Here is a 24,376-nt window from a genome sequence, read left to right as displayed (position 1 = left end):
TTCACCTCAACTTAGGACTCATTTTAGTTATTTTTCAAAAGGAATGAATTCCTCCAAAATAAGGACAATTATTTCATGCAGAGCCTAAACCATAGCAAAACAACATGCTTCCCGAACAATGATAAACATGAAACATTCACTTGGATTGCTACTAGCCCTTAAGCCCAGCTTTCAGCTTCTGGATAGTGGCAACATCAGTCTTGAAAGACAGGGCCAACACACTATCATCAATGGTGGAATTGAACAGCGTATTCGGCAACGAAACCGTTCCAGCGTTGGCACTACCGAAGGCCGAGATGGCCAGAGCAGGAGCCTTGGCATCCGCATTGTACTGAAAGTGCAGCAGCCCCTTAGGAAAAACGAAAATGTCTCCTGGTTGGAGTTTCTGAGTGTAAAGCTTGTTTGTTGTGTCCACAAATCCCACTTCCAATGAGCCCTGAGCTAGGAACAGTAGCTCAGCGGAACGGGGGTGGGTGTGGACCGGGTTCACCGACCCTGCAGGGTATATCAGGACGGCATAGGATACACTCTGTCCGTTTAGGGCAGGGAACTGGTCCAATGTTGCCTTAACTACCTTGAACGTAGGGGGAATGGGGGCTGAGACGAGGGACCTCATGCCGGTGAACGTGAAGAAGTTTCCGTCAGGTGGTGGTGAGTTTGGTGGGACGATGAAGTCCGTGAGGATGTCGGGATCTCCGGCCATGGATGTTTGGATCATGGCAAGGGAAGCTAGTAGTAGGAAGAACGATGATTTCTTGGCGAAAGCCATTGGATTTGCAGCTTGTTTTTGATTGAAAATTGGTGGGATTTTATTAAAGAAGCCAAGGATTAATAAATAGAAATTGAGGGGATCGTGGGTCGGTACACGACAGCCTAATTAGTTTTGAGACTACAAGGTGGAATTCAAGAAAGCAGGCATATGCTTATAATACTATGCTTTGTTTCTTTGACATTTGTTGTTTCTTTTAACCTCCCTAAAACAACTGGCAGGTTATGTCCTTATTTACTACTACAAACTGAAGAATATTTAAGGACAGCCGAACACCGCATTTAAATGAAGATTCTTATGTCTTCAGTTTATTTTCTTATCTAACATTGTCTTTTCGTTTCGTTGTTCGTTTCTTAAAAAGAAAAGATTCAATCGTATCCACTTGGAGCTTGTAACTAGAACTGGTAAGAAAAGAGTTACTGCATATGACTGAAAGGGTGTCGTGTTATGTTCAAGAACGCACTAGTGAAAATGGTAAGAAAAATGTATATAACAATTAAAATTAAAGTGCAAAGTAGATGAATCCAAAGGGTGTACCTTTGGAGTTCCCGAGCGTTCAATGTAATATTAAATTATGCACCAATAAAAATTAATCATACGAGGCTATGGTTTGAAAAATAAAAGGTAGAAGCGTAAATCAAAATTCAAAATTTACCTCTTAAGATTTCGAGCTTCCAATCGACTAATTTTGTTGAATGTCCACCTGAGATTTCAAAGTAGGAATCTTCCAAATATGGTCCACACTACACCGGAATAAACGAGGTCGTGATCCCTTTACTAAAAGGAATCAAGACCAAAATCTCACCCTTGGTGAGAAAGAGAGGGGCGACCCAATGGATGGAGGAGGAAGATGAATTTTTTTTTTTTGTGTATTGTATTGTGTAATGAATTATTATCATAATAATCATATACAATATATATTTATATACTTTGAATAGATAAACAAGAATTTGTCTAGATACATTTTATTATCTATAAGACAACTTTTCAATTCATTCCAAATGGAGAATAGTCTAATTATGACCGAGTTAGCACTTTTCGAAAATGCAATTTTTTGGTTAACTTTCTCTCAATCAATTTTGCTAGTGGGTCTTAATCATTGTGCCAATTTTATATAGAATAAATTCAAGGCCCAATGAATTTTAATTAAATCTAATTTAATGGAATCCATTTAATTGAGCCCACTAAATATTTAATCCAATTAAAAACTGAAGCCCAAATTGTCTTTTATTAATTAAAGGAATTCAATTTTTTAATTAAAATAAAACAAGTCCAATCTAAATTAATTCAATTAATTTAAACTTGGGCTTATCCATTCAATGGACCCCTACGTGTGAGTAATTCAATTACTTACACCTTATGTAATTAATTCCAAATTAATTTCTTATTCTTTCTCGGTGATTTGTGTGTAACTAGTTTCAATTTTCAGCTAGACTTGGACTAATGTCCAACACTATTATTAATTAAATTTGATTTAATTAATATTTCTTGATTAACCCTTTATCAAGAAAGTCTGTCACTATAGGTGGCCGTCTAATAACGGTTCATAGTACTAGAGACTAGGTGAATTTTCGTATGAACATTTAGGCTCTCGAGTCCATATGGGTATGATCATTCTGTTTACCGTCTCCCGACCTTAGTTTAGGGCATGAAATTAGGTGTCGGTTCCCATCTTGGACTAGACGTCTATGCTTAATACTTGAAATCCCGTTACGCCAAGTTTCTCGACGTAGGAATCTCCTTTTCCTATTCGGTCAACAACTGTGGCCACAGGTTTATAAAGCGTGAACGCATCTCCAAATGCATAGGAGATACCTCTGTCACATACTGATAGGGGACGGATCCTCTTTTGGAACTCATCGTCCTCGCTACATATTCCGATTGCATTGAATAAGGCTTATGATGATCATGTCTGTGACACAATCACCTCTCGCGCAGATATAAGGTACAATCATCATATGCACGTGACTGCCGTGATTCCTCAAGTCTGATTACTACTCTCGTACTAGAATCGGGGATTCAAGTCATACCGATCAAGTTTCCAAGGCTTCGATGTGACGATCTCTATAAGTCAGTTCAATCAGTTGACTACTTTGTCCATTAACCCACTGAAATTGTATAGTCGTCCAACGTCTGTCGGCGATGAAACGCGGCACTTATCCAATGAATGCAATACTCAGTGCAAGTCTTAATAGGACTCTCGAGCCCAGTCTCGAGATCCTCGACTTGGAACGTTTCACACCAACCCTTAGAAGTTGGTTTCATAGCCGTCATCCAATGTGCAACCTAACTACATGGGTCATTAAGTGGTATGTGGACATCTATTATGACGTCAAAGCAGTGCTTAACGTAATTGATAAGTACAACAGACACATGTACCAGAGACGAATACTTACCGTATTCGCCAGGACAATATTACTTAAATAAAGATTGCTACAATTGGCTTTTCGGTCATTTATTCCAACAATGACTACAGTAACAACTAAGGATGCTAGAAATTTTGTTGAACAGAACACACAACGCTGAATACAACATATATATATATATATATATGATCACACAAGAATAGTGATCATCTCGCTAGCTCATTATGATACCAAATTGCCTTAAAATTTTGTTGAACAGAACACACAACGCTGAATACAACATATATATATATATATATATGATCACACAAGAATAGTGATCATCTCGCTAGCTCATTATGATACCAAATTGCCTTATTAGTAGTAATAGAATTGCAGTAAAAGTATTTATTAGCAGTTCAAGTGTTTGCTAATCACCAAAACCGATCCTCCAGCTATCAATGATAGTGCCATACCCTTTGAAAATACGGTCTATTTATATCTTTTGATCGATCAGTTTCAAATAACAGAATGGGAATAGATTTCCAACAGTACTTAGATTCCTGTAAAACAACGGAATAGAATAAAAGATCGAATTACAAATCTCATGCTAGTTGAAGTGAAACAGATTATGATTTCTTAACTCAAAAAGAATGAACTTAAAGACGGGGGACGAATGAAATATATAGGAAGCAAACTGAGAACGGGTAAAGCACAAAGAGCCGAGCTTTTTTCTTTTTCAGGAGTTCAATGAGATCATCATTACTTGGAAGGCTTGTTGGTGGCTCGGCATGAACCTCTGATCTCTCCCTGTTCGCCGGTGAGGACTTGGACCGCACCTAGCTTGATCATGGCTTGTCCAAACTTTGTGGAGAAGTCGAATCCGTTGGCAATGGCTGTGACTGTTGGCTTTGACAGCGGATCAAGAGCTAATTCTTGATCAATTTGGAGAATCCCTCTGTGCAAAATTATTTGCCTGTAGTAGGAGTTATCAACGATCATTGAGCTCAAAGGGTTCTGATCAAGATTCACCGTGTTGTCAACGGTAGTGTTGGGAGGGCATCTTGCCCTCAGTGCTGTAAGTAGTGAAGAATCCATGGTCGGGTCTGGTTTGCCTGTCTTTTGAAAGTTGTAGAGACGATCCTGAAAGAGCGAACAATGAGCAATGCCAACCGTGTGACCACCTGCATTCATCATTGTCAAAACTCAATGCTTGCTTGTTTCTCCTTTATGAACTCAAGATTCATAGGATCTCAGTGTAACTACGCTTGATCCAGCAAATTAAGTTTAACCTATTAGAAAAGGGAAGAACTACGAAATCAGTATACCTAGAAGGTAAATCATGTCAGTTGCATCAAGTCCTTTCTTGGCAAATGCTTTGATGGAATCGGAGACTGATATGGAAGGAGCTGGAAGATCCACATTCTTAGCCGAAGAGGTCGTCCCGTCTCTCCTCCCAGTTTGTACAGTGTACCGTCCTCCTCCACTCTTGCAGACGTAAAGATAAAATGATTTACTTTCAATGAATTAGTTTTATACGTATAAGCTTGTAACGTAGATTAAGTAGACAATATTATTCCAGGAGCAGCATAGAATCATGACTAAGATGGCAAAAAACGTTCGTTTACCAGGGCGACTGCATCCCTTGTCGCCATAACGATGATATCAGCACATGAAACCACCCCAGGACAGATAGCCTCAACTGCAGCTTTGGCTGCATCAATAATTTCATAGCCACGGACGCTCAGATTGGGCCCTGCTGTTTTCTCAGTGTTGTTCCCGTCGAGCAGAATTGATGCATCACATCCCTATAACAAAAGACTCATAATTAGCATATATATTTTATACACTGTACTGATCATATATATATATGTAGTCCACGACCATGCACGCATATGTACCACACCACAACCATGACACGAATGGGAGCAAGAAACAACAGATGAAGAAGTATTATCATTACAAACATTATACTATAAAACGGGATTTGATTGAAGAAAGTTTATATATGGGAAATGCAAAATCATCCAACAATTTTTTTATATATCTCACATTGACAAAGCAGTCATGAAATTGCATGCGGAGGAGAGCAGCCGTAATACTGGGATTCTTCATGAACTGCGCTCGAACAACACCGCCTACAATGGCCTCGACATCGGCTGTCCAGCATTTTCCTTTGTAGAAACCTACTTCAAGTGGGACATCGCCTCCTTGACACTGGCCACTCAAAGTGGCAAAGACTAAACTTAATAAAACTATTATTGTAGTTGAGTTTGAGCGCAAGCTCGACATTTTCATATGTTTCAAAAAGAACGTATGTGATGAATAGTTGGGGGGGGGAGGGGGGGTTTAAGTTTCTCTCTTGGTTGATATTGGGAAGTGTCATTCTTGGGCTGCCTATTTATATACCAATCATGTGATGGTATTTTATACTTGCAAAAGATGAAAAAATGCGCATTGACGTCTGCACGAAGTGTTGAGAGTGATGAATGAGAACGTGAAGCCCTCTAACTCTGAAAATGTAGGAGAAAATGTTTCATTTGATTATGATCATGCATGCACCTGCCTCCACCACTACATACATTATACATACATGATACATACAAATAATTAATGTTGAATTAATAAAAGGGTTTTTTTAGTTATTATGATGATTATTAGTTATTAATCCAGACTTCTGTTTTCAACCCTCCGAATAATTAATTTCTTTGGAATTGATTAATATTAGATTTTAGGCACTTAAGACTCAGAGCATTCATGTCCGAATGCTAAAAACAAGTTGACTTTTTATAATTAAAAAAAAAAAAGATTTTGACCTAACTAGGATTGTGCAGCTTTCATTGACTAAAAATCTCTAATTTTTTTCATTAAAAATTAAATGGGATACTAATTTCTTTTAAGTAAATATTAAAGCCACTAATTCGATTATTGCATTAAAACAAAGAAATCAACATACTAGATATTAATATTGTGAATTACAATTGATTAATAGACTTTTAAATTTAAGTAAATAAATTTAATTTGTACGTTAAAATTTTGTAAGTATCAAATAAAATTAAAATCCAGAAAAAATCTGATAAAAAAAATTCAGGAAAATTGAAAATTAGAAAAAGGAAAGAGGAAGAAGTACGTCAAGAACTTCTGCTGCCGATTGTCACACTCTCCGCAGTTGAGCAAAAGAAGAAAATGAGGAAAAGCAGAATAGTGACCGTCTCCGCACTGCAGTTCGCTTGCACCCATGATGAATACGGCCGAAAGGTACCACCCCATTTTGCAGGAATTCAGATTTTTACAGTTTTTTGTTTGATTTTTTGTCCATTTTCGAGTTCCAAGCTTCAATTTTTGTTGTCTATGAAAACACCAGTTTTTGGGAATCTGTTGGGGATAAGACAGACATCATGAAAAAACTTGATCCATTTGAGTGAAGCTTATGACCATTACTGTAGTGTGGAATGATTAAGTATCAGAATTAGAGCATTTCGGTGACCCCAGGAGGAAAAGAATTAAAAGATAATTTCTTTCTTAATTCTTTGTTTTGGGTGGGTTTCCGTTCTTGGTGTCATGATGTCATCCATCAATCTTTCATTTATGCTGTTTTCATTTAAAGGGGGAAACAAACAAACAGAAAAAAAAAAAAATCAGACCATTTGCAGCTTAATGTTTCTTTTCTGCAGTTTCCTAATTTATACCCAAAGTCAATTTTGTGGAGATTGAATATGGCTTACAGCCATTACTTGAATTGGATGTCGTATGTACATGTGAGTCCTACGGAGCTGAACCTCATTATGTAAAAGAATTGGTCTGAGATCGTATTACTTCGATGCAGATGGTGTTTCTAATTTTAATACAGGAATTATCTTTTGCTCAGGTTATTAGGAGAATTTAAATGCATATGTTTCTGCAGTAAATATATCACTCGTTATTATCTGATTGTCCATGCTGGTTCTCCCAAACAAACTTGATTATTTGAGGAGTAACAGGTTTCCCAAACTAAATATGCCAAAACGGGAGTGGGTAAGATTTCTTAAAATCTAGCTCTTACATCCAACCTGTTTTATTTTCTGGTTCTAAGGTTGAGAATTTACTACATGGTGGAGGTGAGGAAAAAGCACAAGATCATGATTTCAAGATACTTTCGTATATCTTGGGTTCATCTTCATTAGGAAACTGTTATCCAGAAATGACTGAAGTAGAATATAAACCTTCTTTCTGCGCGCAACTGGAAGCTGAAGGTGGCTCCTCTTTCTTCATCAGGCATTTGCTGGGATTAGTGGTTCCCAGAAGCAGTCACAGTTATGCTACCCCAAGGCTCAAAATATTGTCTTATCCCACTGTTACTGGTTCTGAACCTCAAGGTGAGGGCCTGGATTCTCAAGATCACTGGAAACGTGTGATGCAGGGCCATGCTGGGGCTAATATGGCGAGTTTCCTTGATGAGCTTAGATTAGTAACTTGATTAGTGTCTGCTGATGGTTCTTTATATTCCAAGAAGAATAATTTCATGTCAAACATATAGCTTTTTATAATTTTATGTGGGAGACTATAGCCTTGGTGGATGATCTCTAGACCTTCAAAACATTCAGGTACCTTTAGGAGCTTAGAACCGTATTGGTAAAGAGATAATTGACACAGAACATGGCAGAAGTGAAATCACATTCTACGGGGGATTCCTTTATAGCAGGTAAGCATTTCTGGGATCAGTTAACTCCAAGTCACATCTAAATTCACTTCACATCACTTACCGTCTACTAACACGACTTCAAACAAATGCATGTTGAATAGGACCCATGGCAGAGATAATTGCCAGTGCTGATGATAAAGAGGAAGCTTTCCTTACGGCACAGTTTAATCTGGATAAAATCTAATCCAACGGAAGTAGTTGGGGTGTTTTTTGTGACGGACGTATGCAAGGTGCTTTTGACATTCGATGGCAGTATTATATCTCTATGATTATCAATGACTTGTTTGATATGCCGAACATAAAACTTTAAGAGGGCAGTTTAGGTTTGCATTTTTATATCTATCTATGCTCAAACCTTACCCCTTGAACAATGTAACTGCATCAGTATAATTGCCTGGAAAGTGATATAGACCATTATGGATAACCTGTAGCGAAATAAAAGAAAAAGGAAAATAAAAATGGGCTATTCCGTTTTGAGAATTGTATTCCAGAAAATTCGATCTGTCATAATCAGGCATAAATTTTGACATGTGTATCTTGAGATTATCTCGTGTAAAGCCATAGGAAGTGGCTCACATAATATCTTTTCTCTCATCACTTTCTTGATATTTATGAGTTGAGACTGGTGATTCTTGAAACTCTTGTCCTGTGATGATACCATTTCTTGTAAAAAGTGTGATCAAAATCACTTTTTCCCTCTTATGGTTTGATGTGTGCCATTTGTCTCCAAGATTAGTGGAATAGACTACAAAATAGGGATTCGATTCTTTTTCATAAATGAAACAAATATAACAGAAACTAAGTCAAAATATCTCTCTATAGAATAGTTGGTGAGCCATCTCATGATATGAGTAGATGAGACCTACTTGTCAAAAGCCTTGGGTGAATTCTACATCCACTTGGAAGTTGAATGGCCTCAGATTTAGCCTCATTGGATCAATAATATTCATGTGTTTTATCATGATATCTTCTTGTCCTATGGCATATGGATGAACTGATTTTGGCCTTGAGATTTTGGCAATGATTTGAAGCAATCTCCATTGAAATCTCCTTTGTCATTACACTTTATGCCGTTGTGTTATTTTATATTTTCTGAGGAAGCCCATAATGGCTCCAAGATTCTGCTCTGCAACCAATCATGGGCTCTGGACCACTGCAATAGCTAATTTCATTCAATTTTTCAGATGAAAGTTACTTTGCTGAAAATCTTGCATCTGCTGCTGATAAATAATCAATCATTTTTTTAACTATTTCCGATGATGTCTGCCCCTTTTGACTTTTCTAGGTAGAACTACAAGAGACCTGTGCTCTTCTTGCATCTTTACATGTGGCATTAATTTAGAGTGGTGATGAGACTTAAAATCATGCATGTGAACCAGTTGTCATTTTGTTGTGTGTGGTTCTTTATATGCTGGAAAAAAGTTGCCCAACCTTTGCTAGAAATTCATGCAACTCGGATAAATATGTGCTGTATATCAACCTGATCCTTGTTGCATCATCTTCTATCTTAAAGTTTGGGGTGAAAACCTTTCCTAAAATAGACACTCATTTTCAGTGCCATCTTCAAGCTACACACACACATATATATATATGTATGTATGTTTGTATACATGGGATTAAAAATAAATTTAAATGAAAAGTATAATTCAAGTAATAACTTTTTATAAACTTAACTAGTCCAGTGAAACTTTCACTTTCAAAGATGGCATCATTCTTGTGTAAAAATGTATAAATAAATGAGGAAGAAAGAACAAGATGGGGTGGGGGGTGGACGATGCTGCCCTACATATGTTGTTTATCTACCCAGCATGTTGATTTTTGTGTGTGGTACTTGTTTTCTCGAATCCCACAAAGGACATCAGTACGCTGTAAAGAGGACTTGGTTTTCTTGCGCAGCCCATCACTCAATATTTCTGAATGAAGAGGGTTCACAATTCATGTTCTTTTCTTGTTTTCTTGGATTGCTAAAGCAACTAACCTAAAATAGGAGGCCCCCTTTTTCAGTATTCAGTTCATATATTCAACTTGCCCCAAATATAGACTAGGAACAACATTTTCACAGTTTTGGGCAACAATTTCTGTATTGTTGCCTGTATATGAACATAGGACATTGGATGTTGGGTTTTGGTAAGAATAATGAAGAGGGATTATTAAAGAAAGAAATACAATAGAAAATCTTTCTTTTTAGTGTTTTCCTCGTTAAGAATTCAAGATCCACTGGAAGGGGAGAATACTGCTAAAACGTGAAGATGAGGGTGTTCTATCACTATTGAAATCCAAGAAAAGAGCCTCACATTCCAAAACTGAGGCAACACAAATTGTGCAGAAAATAAAGAAGACCAGAAACTATACAATTCATTTTGTAGTCTGATTTACTACAGAAATTTGCACTAGATAAACAGAAACAAAAGATCCCGAAAACCAAACAGAACAAATTTGTGAAATTTTCAGTTTCCTATTTCATCACCCTCTTCTACATCCCTTTATTTGCATACTTTGAGAGAGAAGGAGGGAGAGAGAGAAACAAAGAAACAGGGAAGAACATAGCTTAAAATGCCTGCTACACTACCAAAAAAGGAAAAAACCTGGAATTCTCCTACTTACGTGGTTTCCTCAATCCCTTCCCCATTTTCTTCTTCCTGTCCATTCCTATGATTTTCCGGTTTACAATCATCATTATCAATGCCGTTGCCGTCATTCTGTTCCTCAATATTCTCTTCATCTTCATCCTCATCATCATCATCAAGAAGTTCATCATCAGACTGAATGAATTGCAACTTCAGACGTCCGTCTTCGCGGCATGCATGCAAGAATTCTTGAGTTGGGATTCTTACCTCCTTAAGAATGAACCTCCCATCTTCCCTGTAAGATTTGAAGCAAACCCAAGGCTTCCCACCGTTTCCAATACTAGAAATAGGAGGTGGAAATAGACCTCTACTCGTTCCTGATTTCTTGGACTCACTCCCATGATGACTTTTTGTATGTGAATTATTCCTTGTAGAAGTCTTTAGCTTCTCTTGATTCTGGGATCCATTATCACAAACATCATGTCTCAACAAATCCTCAACATCATCACAGCTCTCGAACCCCAGCCCCTCCGTGCACAATGACAAACTCTCGGAATTCATTGAAGAAAAGCTATCACTGTGGTACTGCTGCTTCTGGCCTGAGGAGTAATAACTTGGTGTGGGATTCTTGTTTCTCCCCTGATGAACTGAGATCCCATTACTGTCCCTCCTTGGAATATCAATATCAATCCCAATCGCAATCCCAGGATTTGCATCGGGCCAAACCGTTGAAGAGGACAAAGATGAGGATGGAGAGGAGGAAGATGATGACTCATGTGGAGCATGAACATGGCTCTCCTTGAAATGCAACTCACCGAATATCTCCGTAAATGCAGAGTCATCAATGGTATTCATGGATTTTATGTGTTTCCATGGTGATAGGGATTCAAGAAGTGTGGGATTTTCAGGCAATGGCTTCTCAAAGATGTGTTCCAAGCTACCACAGGCTGCCATGGTTTGCATTTGCATTCAGAAATGAGCAAATCATACATACAGAGAATATGAACACCAATTCTTGAAAATTATAACTTTTTTTTTTTTCTTGTATATATGTAAAAATTCAAGATTGAGATATACACGGGAACGGCATGAACATGATATATTGTTGCTGATAAAGTCAAGAAAATATGGGGGGAACTATTTATTAGGGATGGTGGTTTTCCGGGGTACCTCTCAATGAATGAGGATGGGTGGTTAATATAAGGCTTCTGAATTTTGGTGGTCACAATTTATAAAAACTCTGCCTTATCTTCCCCCTCAGTAAAAACTTGCTTTGAACCCACCAGAGCCCTTTACAAGTTATCCCATCTTCTTTTTTTTTTTTTTTTTTTTCTTTTTTATCCCAAAAAAGATGTTCAGCTCAACCCAGCTTTCCCCCTTTATTGATGGGATATTATCACTGTCTGTTAAAGAAGTTTTATTAAATATATATATATATAATAATAATAATAATAATAAAAATAAAAATCCCAGTATTCTTTTCATAGTAATTATTCAAGTAGAGGCAGTTGAAAACTTTCTTGGAAATCCTAATCACAATAAGCTTTCCCAGTGCTTATAGAGCATGTTGATGTGATTGGCAGGAGAATATAGTCCCTGAACAACCATATCAGTGGATATTGGTGCAATTCTTTTGCCTTGTTTGGGGTGTTTGAATATGGGAAGATACTGATGGTGAGGTCTGGAAGTTTTTCTTACGGTCTGTTTCTTGGTGAAGTGACACTAAACTGCATCAGTATCTGTGTTTCTGATCTGAACAAGATTTTGCATGTAATGAATTTGGCCCAAAAATTTACACATCTTCCCCTCAGAAACTGCATGTGGAATTGCCAAAAATAAGAAGAAAGAGAGAATATTCCAGGTTGATCCTTCTTGATTGTTCAATATATTCTCAGCAAAAAATAAATGATGGATCCTATAGTTCGACTTCTATTGTGTGATTTAAAGCGATTTGAAGCAATTAGAGATGTGGACTGGTCGAGAGTAGGCAATTAAAGGATTGTTAAGTCAAGCCACGTGCTTTAAGGGCCCTAGAACGATTGCAATAGATCCCACATAAAATACACCATACATGAATGATTGCAATTGTATCAAATTTGATGTCCTAATACCTCCTAAGATTGGTGAGTCTTGGAGGTAAGAAAGAATCAAAATTGCCCATATGATAGGATCCACATAACATCCACCATAAATGAATCATATGACTTTTCTTGATGGCATGATGAAATCAAACAAATGGAAATCACATCTCGGTATTCAGTTAACAGGTTGTTCTAACAATGCATACGTGGAACTGCAACAGGACATCTCAGTTTTCAGTTAACAGGTTTTTCTAACAATGCATACATGGAACCGCAACAGAGTAAGCAACAACCACCCAGCAAAAGTAAGAGGTAAAAGCACATACAGACATTGGACAAGTTTCACATCAGAATCAAAGGGGTAAAAGGTTAATATCAGTCAGCCATGGATGGAGCTTATTCACCGCCATGCCTCAAACCGTTCTGTCGTTGAATTTATACGGCTCAAGTTGCTAATTCCCTTGCCCATGTTATCAGTTTTCATAGCTAAACCTACTGGTTCAATCTGACCATCAATTCTTGATTCGGATTTTATGTGAGTGGAGTCGTTTGATTGGCCTGTTTTGCTCCACTTGCTCTCTTCAAACTGAATCTGAAGGCCATTTGTTACTTTAGCTTCCCTTGGAAAGACAACTGTGTAGACTTCAGCAGGTGTTTCACAAGAACCAGTTTCATCAGATTCTTCAGCGGAGGTTGAATAACTAAGATACTCTTCATCACTGATGTTATCTACTCGGTTAGTTTCAGAGGCACTGTCTGAACCAGGATCCTCCACCACGAAGGCCTCTGCGGTCTCTTCATTTGATTCAGCAGAATTTTCATGATCTGCTTGTGAAACACTCTGATGGCTATTGTCGTCGTAAGGCTCAATGTGGGTTGTATAAGCTGGTTCTAAAATAGAATCTTCTCTTTCTCGTAAAGTCTTCTCTATTAGGGTCTTGAGGAAGTTCATCACCTGGACTGCATACATCAATGCAGTCAATGGGTCGGCCATCTGTAGATCAAACGCAAATGATATTAGGAAGATAAGGACACTAATCCATAAGAAACATAGTGGATGGATGTTAAGGTTGGCACTTTTGCAGTTCATACATGAGATGTTTTTTGAGTAGCAAGAGTCAGATACATAAAATTGACCAATAAGGAATTTTTATGTTTCATTTCTACTTTGGATTTCTATCTCCATAACCAATGCATATGATGTTCCTGATCAAACCTAAATTTTGATATAACTCTGGGAAATGCTTTAGGCCATGGGTGAGTACAAAACTCTTTGTCATATGCATAGATAGAGTGTTCAACCTCTGCATGTGTCCTGATCCTTTAACTTCTTCTGCATTTGCAAAGATAAAACATACTATTTGGGTTAATCACATGAATTCCCCTAAGAGATAATTAAAATTATTGATTATATCCTCCTCTTTTATACATTATCAAAATCTCCTGTCCAAGTTTAGAACAAGTACATATAACCCCTTCCTATTTGAAATAGGTGGTAATTTTTAGAAGTTTGAGGATATTATTCTATATCTATCCCCGGAGGTGGATATTTTAAGATCTTTACTAAATGGGATATTTAGAATGAATGTTTTGTAATTTCAAAAGGGAGAAGAATACAATCAATAATTATACTTGGGGATGTAGGTGGCGTTTAACCCTAACTGTTTTTGGGTAAAAGTATATAAAGTCCAAGAACATTAGCCAGGGAATCAGTTCCAGAATAAGGATCCAACTGAACATCGGGTAAATATCTGGAATATGGATACAGATGTTAGGATGAATCAACTGCGGTTTCACCTGTGTCATGTTAGGAGCAAACACCATAGCAATGTTGCGTGCATTCATCTTGTTTCGATGTTCCTCTTGGACGACATCAGCCATTAGGTTGATCGCCCAATCCAGCAGAGCAGTTTCTGTCGGGGGTAGAAGCCGCACTAGTGCATCGCAGTCCTCCTCCGATTGGCATTGCATCACCTGCTCAGGAGAAAGAGAATCCAATACTCCTCTAGGGAGTTCTCTGAACCAAGCCTACATGTTTTAGATGGTGTATGTTAACCCCAGATGTGTAAAAGATATAATACGTAAAAGAGGATACAGTTAGAATTGTGAAATTTCTCCTTTCATTATTTTACGAACTTCTTTTTTCACGTCTAGTTGAAAAGCCTGGTCCTGAGGCCATGCAGCAAAACAAGATTCAGCAAGACACTCCTCTAAGAAATTTTAACGAAACTACTTGGATGAAACATACAATGACTACCCCTAGAAGCACAAGAAAATATAACACGTGCATTGCAATGATTCATAGTTAAAAGAAACATAAAATGAAACAGATAAGATCAGCAACAACCAGTTCTACTGTATAACTGAGATGTTACAGAGACAAGGTCTTCACACAGCTAGTTACCATCATCACATCAATGAATGTTAAAACTTGCTAAACAACCTGCCAACAAGCAAGATAAGAAATCTTGGACCGTACAAGTGTAGTTATAGAGAAATTGTTATGTTGCAAGATCAGGGAATCAGTATAATTTACTTTAACCAATGTATGACTCACCATCGAGCCAAGTGTAATCAGTTTCAGATAATTTCAGGACAAGCAACCATGTAAACTAGGAAACAAGAGAAGAACATTTAGTCCCTGCTTACTTTAATTTACTCAATCTGGCTCAGTATTGTAGAATGGGCCACTTGGTCCAGTTAATAGCAATACTAAGAATTCAGTTTTATGGAAGATCATTTATTTTAAAATCTACCAATAAGACTCAGAGAAACTAAATCTATCAACAAGCACTTTGATCTAAGTTTAGTTACCTTGATTAAGCCTGCCAAACAATGCACATCGATGCCTTCAGGAACCACTCCTCTGTTTAATTGGTCCCTGACATACTCCTCCTGGCTGTTTCCTGCAGTTATTCTGAAAATACCTTCAGCCTGCACATATAAATAAGAGAATAACCAGTTTTTCTGAATACTTTAGGTTTCTGTGCATGAAATATCTGGGTTTTTTCTGTTCAGTTGCATAAACACCAAGCGAAACATAGTGATTCACCTGCAGGCCACCTTGAGCATACAAATGCCTCTGCAAAAGCAGGAGGATAGTTGGAATACTATTGCCTCGTGGATCATAAGACAGTTGCATTGATTCGGTAGAAACTCCAAAAACAGTGGCACTGTCCATGCATCCCCAAACAAAACATTCAGTGATGAACAAGTTGTTCTAAACAATTTCTCAACCGAAGGGAATATATAACAAGTTAGAATGAAATACAGAAAAACATGTGAAAAATTTGTTAAATGTGGACATTGTAAGACACCAACTAAGAGGACAGCAGTATACTAAGACTATCTGAGGCTGCAGCTTAACATAGGATAAGATAAAGGATGAACAATTCATTGTGACTTCATATTCATCTACTTCAAAAATATCCTTAGGGAACTGTTGCACATTATATCAGCTGATGAAAATACAAGCATTACTCCATGGAAATATTCACTGATATTTTTTAAGCGGTTAAGATTTTGGTTTTAAAGGTCAACTGAATTACGCAACTTAGAACCTTAGATGTGATTTTGCCACATCTACTTCCAGAATGGCTCTGATCTGTCCCAAATATATTCATAGTCAAGTTGGGTACTAAAATTTTATGCCCTGTTTCCAGAAAGCAAAACATAGTTACGCACACATAATCAAGAAGAATTAAGGAATGTAGATCAAGGCAACAAGAAAACTGTTAAAATTTCCATATTCCTTTTCCTTCATAGGAAAGAGGTAAAACCAAAACCTTATGGAGCCTGATTTTATTCTTCAACTGAATTTAAACTCCATGGGAAGTGGCCTAAATGAGATCAAGGATTTAATACACCACTAAACTGGAGTTGAAGTAAGCCTGACTGGAATTAACTACCAATATCTTTTTTAGCCATAAAATGGATCATTCATGACATTATATGAAGAATTTAACTACAGCAATAACTTGGATTTGCCTCCTAAAATAGAGTTTCTTCATTCAGAGAATCAATAATCAAAATTTCCCAAGGATATTAACCTTTAATTCTTCATAAACTTGACATAGTTATACAAAAAAAGCATCATAGTGAAGAAAACCACATAGGATCAGTGCAGTTAATTTTCATGATAGGAAGGAAGTAAAAGCATGTAATAGAATCAAAGAAGAGACAGTGACTAGAATAATTAGCAGGCAATGAGATCAATTAGCTATTTATGGATCTATTTACAAAGCCAAAGTTCCAGTTCGTAAAACAGTTCATGAATATATAATATTTTGAATAAGCATTAGTTACGACTTCCATATTTAACTCAAATATCTAATCCAGATGACTTCCGTGTATTATTGATAAATATTAATATATCTTCCTTTGGACTGCAGTTTTATAGAACCATAGATACACTTTCAGATTGCTATTGGCATCATACCAGGTCACCATGCATATTATTAGAAAAAAATACAGATTAGACATTATTGTCAATAATACAGTTAAACTTATGCGCTCAAACAGACAACAGATTCAGATACGACAAGACAACAAACAACAATACAAACTTTTCAGGAAAACAATCAAAGATTCAGAAACCACAATGCATGGGTAAAACAAACAATCCAACAAGATGCCAATCCCCAAAAATTCTTGCAGAAAGATTGATCATCTCATTTTCACTAATATCACCAGCCTAAAAGTACTCCCATTCCATATGATTTCAGAATCCAACAATCATGGAGCAAAACACAAAAAACATTATACTGTGTTAACATTTCAACAATGTCACCTCATATCAAATACTGAAGCACAAATCAAAGAATCAAGAACAAAACAACCCTATATCATACCAAGATAAGAAAAACCCAAAATTAGACTATCAAGAAAACAGAGGATATACCTAGCACTAGGAGCCCTCCTGGGAACCTCAGGCTCAAACTCAACAGGCAAACCCAAGAACCCATCGAATCTATCAAATGTGACATGATTCACATGCTGTACATCAGTAGGCCAACCGATCTCCATAACCCCACTGCCACAGTTCCCACCACCACCAGCTGTGGCGCTAGAAAAATTGTCTCTATCCGTCTTGCAAGCCAACCAAAAACTCTTCCTAAACAGAGTCACTAAAAGGGCCAAAAGAGATAACTGATCCCTCCTATCGTTCTCCCTTTTCTCCCTCACTCTATTCTCTTCCTCTTCTTCCTCTACTTCATCCCCTGTCAGCCCAGAAATCCCCTCATCCCCCACATACGACTGAGTCTGGTGAAACAACGTGGCATTGTGGGTGGGAGTCGATATCGAGGGAGAAGAGGACGAAGAAGGGGAGTGGAGCACCTCTGTCATTGATTGCAATAGTTGAACAAATCAACGAAATGGGAATCTCTTCAATTATTTTTTTAGTCAAGAATCTTTGTTTATGCAAGAAAACAAGTGGGTTCTTCCCGTTTCTTCAGATAAAGAAATGCTGAAACGGAAATCAGAGGAAGATTGGGTCTTGAACGGAAATGGGTTAGGATTTGGAGGGAAATCCCAAGAATTATATTTTTTTGCCCAAAGTGGAGTAAGTGGAGTTGGATTGAAGGAATGGTAAAGCAAAACAAGAAGACGTGGGAATCATGAAGTTATTTATTTTATTCAGACTTTTCGGTTGGCTTTTGCTTCTGCTTTTATTCTGCAGACTGTTCTTGATTGTCTGTTAGATCGTTGCAGTGAAAAGTAAAGGGGAAGGGGGAAGGGTCGACTGAAGAGTGGGCAAATTTATTTAAATAATACCAAAAAAAAAAAAAGTTAGAGATTTGGTGCTGTTTGAAAAGCCTCAGAAAATCTGAGGCTTTTCAAACAGCACCAAATCTCTAACTTTTTTTTTTTTTGGTATTATTTAATAAATTTGCCTTTAAATTTGATCATTTGTGAAAATTATGCGAGGGCGTAGCCTAATGAGATTTAGTCTGTGTAATTTTTGTGTTGGACGAGTAAATATATAGAGTCAACGCGCACAAATTTTTGAATGGTTTTAAGTGCAATACTCATCCATGGCTGAAGATAGAAAGTCAATTTCTAATCGTAACTAAATCTTCCATTTTTTTTTATTTCTAAAGAACGAAATTGAAGCAAAATAGCTATTTAATTATTTTTATTGGTAGAGGAGGTTCTTCAGGTCATCAGGTGGACGCTTCCATGATGATGACGACGATGATGATTTTGTTTTGTGCTTTTGATTTTTTTATCATTATTTATTTTCTCAAATTCAATCTTCAAATTTTGGGTTCAACGCAATTTATTTTCATACGATATCATAAATAAATAAATTATTTTTTTATAAAAAAAATTATAATTTACTTTCTATATTTTTTAAATAGGAAATAAATTAACACATTTTAAAAATTTTAACAAATTATTATATTATATTTTAAAAAATATAAAAAAATAAATTACTCATTTACATATCACATGGTGATCATTTGTATTTTTTTTCCTTCAAAATTTACTATATGTTACGGTTTCAAATTTTCTAACTAAAAATAATTTATCGGCCAGCTAAGTTTGAACGACATACAATCTCTAAATAAAGAATTCTAAATTGATAACTTCTTTGTAAATGAAATAAGTAAAATAAATTCTAAAAATCGATGATCATGGTACTCGTTAAAATATATATACTGGCTATGAAAATATTTACAAAAATCTATTTGATCCAAGAAAATATATGTTGTATTTTAATAAAAGGGTAAATTACATCGTAACCTCTTAAAATTATATTTGAATATACAAATACTTTATACTTTTGTAAAATTAAAAGTCCCCCTTAGGAGTATTAGTATAACTAACTTAAAGAGTGTTTATATAACTTTTATTATTGTGTAAGGAGTGTACATATTATTAGAATTACAACATTAATTGATAATTTAAATTCATAAAAGATATTGAGTATTTTTGTATTTGAAACACATCTCAAAATATTGCAATATAATTTACACTTAATAAATATATTTATATATATAGTATAATCAATCTAAATTTTTTCGTGCTCTTTAGTCTATATTTAATTTGTAATAAAAAAAATAAAGAAATAATTAAATCATCAACAATAAAATAAAAAATACACAAACTAAGAAATAACTGGATTTGGGTCGAGCTTTTTTGCGATTTAAATTGACTTCAAGGATTATTATATATTGATTTAATATAGAATACGGGTCTGACGAGTATCTCGAATTGGACTAGTGATGCTTCGCCTACAAACACAAAAACCTCTACGCTAGCTGAGATCCTTTAACTAAAATCCATGGGTGATATTAAGTCAGTTAGGATTCAAAGTTATAAGGAGTCGCACGATGTGATTCTTCTACTGGGTGTGATTTGGTAATAACTAATGCATATATGTCAAATGGACTATCCAAATATTTATAGATTTTTATGTGTCAGAATTCATGCGAACTATGTTTCAACAGGGCAACAGTCAAATAAGTGCCAAATCAATGGCATCCAAGCGAGTCGTTAAATTACATGAATTAGATGTGATCAGACCCAATAAAATACATACAGATCTTTGAAATGTTTAAGCGTTTTCTCATATTCTTTTAGGGCATTTCAATGTTTTTACTAATTTAGTGTATTTTCCCTTATCACAATGAATGCATTATCTACTGCGGGCATTATAATTTGCTTGGAGACATTTTGCACTTCACTAATTTAAGTATCACTTTGATCATCCCAAACGATCATAATCTATTTTTGTGCCCAAATATAGATAATAACTAATATTTAAACACCTAAATTAATATTTTATTTCATTACATTACGAGTGTGCCTACAAGACCATAACTGCACAACCAAACTATATAAAAGTTGACTTATATATGTAGTTAGCGAAATGTAATCATTTAGAACAAATACTTGTCGTCTTGTTGTTAGAAAAATGTTTTTCACTGTGCACACGTTTCAAATTTGAACCAATGACTTTCGAGAAAAGATGTTGGGACCTAAATAATTGTACGATGTCTATGAAACTTAAATCAATTAACAAAATTATAAGTTTAAAGCTGCCATCTCGAACATTTTAAATTTAACAATTTTTTATTTTTAAATTAATTATGAAACGCTTGTAACTTTTACTACAATTTATATTCATTACAACAATGTAAGTTATTATAAACATCCTCCTAAATTTCAGAATATCCCGTTATTCCTATTCGTTTCCTTTTATTTAAAAAAAAAACACAAAATTCTATTTTAGATTTGGTGAAAGAAATAGATAAAGATTGAGATAATATCGAGAGAAGATATGTGGCAAGGTATGCATGGTGGCAGATGACAATAGCAACAGCACTACGGATTCTAACCCTACGTGTTGCTGTTGCCCCTCACACTCATATTATTATTTATGTATATAGATTAATATTATACCCATTATTTTCCTCTTGTTTGCTTTCATTCTTAAAGAAAAGAAGAGTTGTTTTAGGGGCGAGTTTGTTTGAGCCCAAAAAATGGCAAGTAGTGAAGAGCAAGTTGTTGGGGGTCCAGCAACCGATGATGGTTTCACTTACCCGGAAGAGGATCTTGTCGATGGAGAGGCGTTGGGCCCCGAGGTTGTCGACCCGGACCCTTCTCGGGTTGACCCGGAACTCACCACTTCGAAACAGCTTAAGGTGGGCCTTTGATTTTCTCTTCATATAATAATACAGTATTGTGTATTTTAAAATTTATTTGTTTGTGAATATATAAGAAGGAAAATTGTTGTTGGTAATGAGTTGGAGTTTATTTTGATTTTGCGTTGAAGGAAGAAGCGGAGGAGGAGGAGAAAGGGAAAAAAGATAGTGGAAAGGTAAAGGGAATGGAGAAGCTTAAAACGACGCTTGTGATTTCAGGGGCGGTGGTGGCTGTAATTGGGGCTGTTTTTGCTATAGCTAAGAAGATGATAAGAGAAGCTTAGACACAATCTCACCTTCTTTTCCACTTTGATTTCATGTTCTTTATCTTCATTAATTCTTGTTTTTGGGGTTATTTGTCATCAACCATTTATGATCTTCACGCTAATTCTCTATAATCTTTTATTTATTATATATATATATATATATATAGAGAGAGAGAGAGAGAGAGAGAGAGAGATAATTTGAATGCATAGAATATGGATAATATGCTTTTTAAGAATATTTTAAGCTCAAATCAAGAGTGACCGGATTTAAATTAACCAAGCAAACTGTTGCAAAGTTGGCTGGTTATGGTCGATCAACAAATGAATTCAAAACAGGACTAGTGCTAAATCACAAAGCGCCCCATAACATCCCAGGTTATTGTATTTTGGAACAATGATATTACCGACAGCAGGTGTCCCAAGATTTTATGATTTGGCACGTCATTGATAACCAGAGTATATATCATTCGACTATAAGGGGCACCATCATCTGTGAAACAAGATTCAAGCAGAAAGTCATGAATTTGTTTAGTTTTATTTCATCCGGCCGTCACCTTAGTCCTCCACTTCTTCGGGTTTTGTCTTCCTCGACCCCAAATACCATCCGGTGGCAGCAGCAATAGTTGCGATACCAGCTACAACAGCGTAGTTTCTGTATCTGTCGGTTGAGACTTTAGGTGTTGAAGACGACTGGGCATGTGGATTGGCAGCATCAGATACAGATCCTGATGAGCCTCCTAAGCTTGTTGCGGGAGTTTCATCTGGTTTTGGGCCCTGAGGATTACGCATGGATAAGATATAGCCATCTGGAGCAAATGAAGCTTAATACAGAGGAACTGAAGTTGGTGCTGACGTAAAAATCTGTAGTATGATTTTGTTGATCAGAACGTCAAAGAAAATACCTTACGTGCAAGCTTTTCCAACTTCTCTTGCTCCATTTTCTGCGGAATTTGTGAAGAGTCGATATTTGTTTAGTTGCAGCTATAAAAATGATGTCCAAGAATGTAGGACTCTTGGAGTATTCAATCAAAGGGAGACACTAACCGGACATGGCCCATGTTCGACTAAGAATGTGGTTGGACAAAACAATAGAAGATATAACTTATTTGCTCTCTAGGCATTTGTTATTTTTTCTAACGAGCTATGGGAATCGAGATACCAGAATATAGGATATGGAGAAGATGGTATAAATTCCAATGAGCCGAATGGATAAATTTCAATGATAAAAAATACAGAATAAGTGATAATTAGTCCACTTGAATCTGAAAAGCGAAGGGGCAGAGTATGTCGCAGTAAGGCACAGCAGTCTCCTAATTGCTGCTGCCGTAAATCTCATCACATGCATTGCTGTGGAATTTTTCTTCAGATCTTTGCAGATGAATGTGCATTACTGTAGATATTATTTTGTATCATACAATAAAAAGGCTATATGCATACTAAAGTCCATACAAGTGGACTGTAATCAATCATACCTTAGAAACACAACATAGTAGCATTAGACTACAATAATGAGTTAGAGATGAATTCTCTTACAAGAAAACCAGCACAAAGATGCACAAAGATCAAATTGTCATTTCATCTAGAATTGATATCATCACCATTTCTAAGCTCAACTGTACATGTCTATTTTAGGTAAGCAAGTTCTGACAAATAATATAATATCAAAAAGGTAGCTGGCCACGCAATGCAGTGATTATTCTTTTTGTATCAATAACCACATCAAATATTCACAGAAACTATCGTGTGGGGTATGATGAAAGAAACTTGCTCCAAATACGATGCTGAATATCTAGTTAGAAGTGTAGATATATTTTAAAAAAATCAGGGTTAGACCATTTAACAATTTCCTTATAATTTCTTGTTCCAAATGAGCAGAATACACCGAGCTAACATGCAGCAACTGCCATGAAAGAAATCAGATAGGTGAACCTGACTGTATCTGGTGGAAAAAATGAGAAACTTACCTTAATGTATACATTTTCTGCAGCCTTCTCCTCCTCACTGAGCACTTTCCCACCACTTGATAACCTACGGGATATAAATCTAGCAGCAATCCTGGTTGCCATGGAGATGCAATATTTTCCTGTCAATCGTATGAAAAGTTATTCAAACTGATAGATTCGTGATACATATTAATAGAAGCCTACCACATAAGTGAATTACCACAGAGGAGAATGTTTACAAGCAAATAACTCTCCGTCAGACCAGGCAGCACAGCTAGGTCACTCCAATTACATCTCAAACGGGTAGGTCAAATTGTGACAGCTTTGTTATTATCAAAGAAATTTAGCATCACTTCTGTCAGTTCCAAGTCCATGGATTACAATATACTTAATGAATCACCATCGTTATGGTTTGCACTATGTGTTTTAACCATCAGATTAGCATATACAGGATTAGCCTGCCAGCCTGCAATTATGACTAAATAACTGTAGATCATAAGCATATTCTGTTTTTAATCTGCTAGACTGCAATTAAAACCAAACCTTCTACAGTTCATATGTTCAGGATGCTCTGTAAATTTACAGCATAGCAGTCAGATGCCACTCAAATAAAAGAACCAGATGAACAGCAAAGAAGGTAAGGATGGTACCTCAAACAGATAAAATCCCAAACAAATTTCAAAACCAAAAAGGAAGTAGATTATTAACGAAAACAAAGAATCCTCAAGTTGCAGAATCAAGTCTCCCCTAGGCCCTAGTGATGGATGCATAAATAAACCATCTTGTATATTCAACAGCAAGCACCACACTGATAAATAAACTCTCCAAGAAAATAAATGGGTAGAATATTTTGCTTTATGAGACACATAAGAGAAGTCAGGTGCATGATGCATCAACGCATATTAAGCAGAAGTAGAAACATCATCCAACAAAATACAAAGCCCAAGAACTATCAAATTGAAGAAAAGAGACAGCAAATTTTTTTCAGAATGTTCATAAATATATCAAATTATGGGTTTCTAAGCAAATCCACCATCCCTAACATTGTTAAAACCCTTAAAAATATAACCAAA

General features: G+C 36.2%; 7 protein-coding genes across 8 annotated transcripts in view; 2 read left to right on the top strand and 5 right to left on the bottom strand.

Moving 5' to 3' along the window:
• Positions 1-818, bottom strand: LOC105170028 (germin-like protein 9-3). The gene has a single exon (XM_011090610.2). It carries the CDS (start codon positions 767-769, stop codon positions 152-154), a length of 618 nt encoding a protein of 205 aa, XP_011088912.1. The 5' UTR covers positions 770-818; the 3' UTR covers positions 1-151.
• LOC105170229 (peroxidase 60) lies at positions 3,653-5,454 on the bottom strand. The gene is made up of 4 exons (XM_011090901.2): positions 5,167-5,454; positions 4,743-4,922; positions 4,443-4,602; positions 3,653-4,298 (listed from the first exon to the last, which is right to left on the bottom strand). The coding sequence occupies exons 1-4, from the start codon at positions 5,410-5,412 to the stop codon at positions 3,877-3,879; spliced, it is 1,008 nt and encodes a 335-aa protein (XP_011089203.2). The 5' UTR covers positions 5,413-5,454; the 3' UTR covers positions 3,653-3,876.
• On the top strand, positions 6,211-8,275 carry LOC105170027. The gene is made up of 4 exons (XM_011090609.2): positions 6,211-6,372; positions 7,187-7,469; positions 7,698-7,795; positions 7,897-8,275. Exons 1-3 carry the CDS (start codon positions 6,301-6,303, stop codon positions 7,727-7,729), a joined length of 387 nt encoding a protein of 128 aa, XP_011088911.1. The 5' UTR covers positions 6,211-6,300; the 3' UTR covers positions 7,730-7,795; positions 7,897-8,275.
• On the bottom strand, positions 10,033-11,686 carry LOC105170026. The gene has a single exon (XM_020696648.1). It carries the CDS (start codon positions 11,329-11,331, stop codon positions 10,396-10,398), a length of 936 nt encoding a protein of 311 aa, XP_020552307.1. The 5' UTR covers positions 11,332-11,686; the 3' UTR covers positions 10,033-10,395.
• Positions 12,585-18,229, bottom strand: LOC105170025 (rho GTPase-activating protein 5). Its single transcript, XM_011090607.2, has 5 exons — positions 17,344-18,229; positions 15,496-15,616; positions 15,258-15,377; positions 14,241-14,471; positions 12,585-13,437 (listed from the first exon to the last, which is right to left on the bottom strand). The coding sequence occupies exons 1-5, from the start codon at positions 17,787-17,789 to the stop codon at positions 12,844-12,846; spliced, it is 1,512 nt and encodes a 503-aa protein (XP_011088909.1). The 5' UTR covers positions 17,790-18,229; the 3' UTR covers positions 12,585-12,843.
• Positions 20,822-21,492, top strand: LOC105170024. The gene is made up of 2 exons (XM_011090606.2): positions 20,822-21,094; positions 21,226-21,492. Exons 1-2 carry the CDS (start codon positions 20,933-20,935, stop codon positions 21,376-21,378), a joined length of 315 nt encoding a protein of 104 aa, XP_011088908.1. The 5' UTR covers positions 20,822-20,932; the 3' UTR covers positions 21,379-21,492.
• LOC105170023 (uncharacterized protein At2g27730, mitochondrial-like) overlaps positions 21,700-24,376 on the bottom strand; it is a 3,280-nt gene continuing 603 nt past the window's right edge. Inside the window, exons 1-4 of one of the 2 annotated variants that reach the window (XM_011090602.2) lie at positions 23,524-24,258; positions 23,325-23,443; positions 22,263-22,301; positions 21,700-22,134 (exon numbers count right to left, since the gene is read on the bottom strand). In XM_011090602.2, the coding sequence (XP_011088904.1) occupies positions 21,916-22,134; positions 22,263-22,301; positions 23,325-23,426 (360 nt within the window). In that variant the 5' untranslated portion in view covers positions 23,427-23,443; positions 23,524-24,258 and the 3' untranslated portion in view covers positions 21,700-21,915. Of the gene's footprint in view, positions 22,135-22,262; positions 22,302-23,324; positions 23,444-23,523; positions 24,259-24,376 lie in introns of those variants that run through there. The other variant, XM_011090601.2, reaches the window with a different exon arrangement.

This window comes from Sesamum indicum, linkage group LG9 (genome assembly GCF_000512975.1).
Source record: "Sesamum indicum cultivar Zhongzhi No. 13 linkage group LG9, S_indicum_v1.0, whole genome shotgun sequence".
Classification (NCBI taxonomy): domain Eukaryota; kingdom Viridiplantae; phylum Streptophyta; class Magnoliopsida; order Lamiales; family Pedaliaceae; genus Sesamum; species Sesamum indicum.
This window is presented reverse-complemented; position numbering and strand designations above follow the sequence as displayed.